The 2,132-nt window shown below is 36.0% G+C and overlaps 1 protein-coding gene across 1 annotated transcript; it reads left to right on the forward strand.

Moving 5' to 3' along the window:
- The first annotated feature begins 202 nt into the window (after window positions 1–202).
- LOC113751285 lies at window positions 203–913 on the forward strand. The gene has a single exon (XM_027295232.1). It carries the CDS (start codon window positions 203–205, stop codon window positions 911–913), a length of 711 nt encoding a protein of 236 aa, XP_027151033.1.
- Window positions 914–2,132: the final 1,219 nt, after the last annotated feature.

Genomic DNA, 2,132 nt, shown 5'->3' on the forward strand with positions numbered 1-2,132 from the left:
CAGCATAGAAAGAGTTTGTGATTTGATCATTAACAAGAGGTGGAATATCAATCTTATTCAATCCACTTTCTTTCGGGAGGAGGTTGAACAAATACTAATGATCCCTCTCAGTATTTAGGAAAGGCAGGATAAGTTTGTTTAAAAGCATAGAACTAGTGGAGATTACACCATCAAGTCAGGATACGTTCAAGCTAGATTAAAAATGAGCAAGAAGTCCAAAAAAGTGCAACCAAATAATGGATCCAGCACAAGGAAGGATGATCCTACACTATTGCATCAAGTCTGGGATCTAAACATAAAACATAAACTGAAGCATTTCTTGTGGAAATGCCTTCATAACATCCTGCCCGCCAATGAAGAAGTATATAGAAGAACTGGGAAAGGGGATAAATGGTGCAAATGTTGTGGTGAAGAGGTAGAAACACTAGAGCACCTGTTATTCTTGTGTAAAGCTAGAGAGGAGGCTTGGAAGACATTCTGTATTAAATGGGATAGTATCCAAGAGAGCTCATGGAATTTTTGGAAGTGGTGGGAAGCGCTGCAGAGAGCTAGAAGGAAAACTAATGGTATCAGTCACATAGAAGCCACAATAAACTTTCTATGGCAAGTGTGGAAAGCCAGGAATACCTGGAACTTTAGCAAGGAAAGCATCAATGGTAACCTGATCTCAGACAAAGCTCTAGAGGAATGGCTCGAGTACAAACAGCTGTGGAACATGGTGAAAATGGAAAAAGGAAGTGATGATTCAGAAGTACAAATGAAGGCCATGACAAAAGAGCTTCAGAACCAACATACCACCCTAATGTTCACTGATGCAGCAATGGACAAAAAAAGAAGCAGAGGGGGAATTGGCATTGCAACAAGGACCATAATGGAAAACTTGTCAAAGCTTGGGCAATCCCTAGTGGAATGAAGAATGATGCTACCATACTAGAAGCTGAAGCAATTAGAACAGCCATGCTTAAAGCACTTGAAGAAGGGTGGACATCTTTGCTCATTCATTCATATTGCAAAGTTTTAGTGGATAGAATTAATCACAGATGTGTTGATTTATCTCAGTTAGATGTTTTGGTAGATGATGTTATACGTCTTAGTCGATACTTTTGTCGATGCTCCTTTACATTTATTGGAAGAGAATACAATCGCACTAGTCATGGTTTGGCAAAATTTGCCATTAACCTAATAGATGAAACAGGATGGGAGCTAGACTTCCTGCGTGGCTTAGGAATGAAGCCCACAAAAATGCCCAGGCTTTGTGCCAGTAGATTGTATATGCTAGGAATATTGTAACCTTTCTCATATATATCAACTGTTGACCTTTTGACAAAAAAAAAAGGTAAGCATTCATCAATGTGGAAGTAAAAATGATGACCAAAATATTGAAATCACAGAGATTGTATATACGGGTTTATGGAGATTAGATCTAATTAAGGACTATGCATATATACGTGAAGGATATAATTTCATTAGTTTGATTCTCAAACTATAAAATTAGGATGAAATTACCAATTTTTTGGTATAAATTTCGGAAGGAGTCGAAGTAGTAATTCTTTTGAAAAAATTTCTGCTTATGTTTTGGAAAGAAATCAATGAAATAAAAGGCATAAAATAATTTTTCATTCAGGTCATAAAGCATATGTCACCTTATAAGTTTCTATTAAATATAGAGTAAATCTTATATACATTGATAGTGTTTACACTATTACGATTTACGATTGAATGCACGATACATTTGTAAAATTTGGGTTTCAAATTTAAATTCGAATTTTGTTTCATACATCTAACGGTGAAAGTGTGTACACTGTCAGTGTATGAAAAATTAATCTTTAAAAGAGTAAATCTTATATACATTGACAGTATTTACGCTATTACGATTGGATGAACACTACTACATTTATAAAATTTAAAATTTAAATTATGTGTCAACAGTGTATATAACTTTTAACCATTTAATAACGCGTTGATCACATCCAACTCATACTCATCGGTTACCCGTATGATCCACTTGCGTATGGTGTTCGTGTCGACCCATTTACAATACAAACTTCGCTCCGGATTGCATTTCGTTCAGGTTTTTTCCGGGTTTTTGCATTCACGTCAGTATTCAGGTTTTGGTCGGAAATTCCCCCCCT

This window comes from Coffea eugenioides, chromosome 11, assembly GCF_003713205.1.
Source record: "Coffea eugenioides isolate CCC68of chromosome 11, Ceug_1.0, whole genome shotgun sequence".
Taxonomy (NCBI): Eukaryota; Viridiplantae; Streptophyta; class Magnoliopsida; order Gentianales; family Rubiaceae; genus Coffea; species Coffea eugenioides.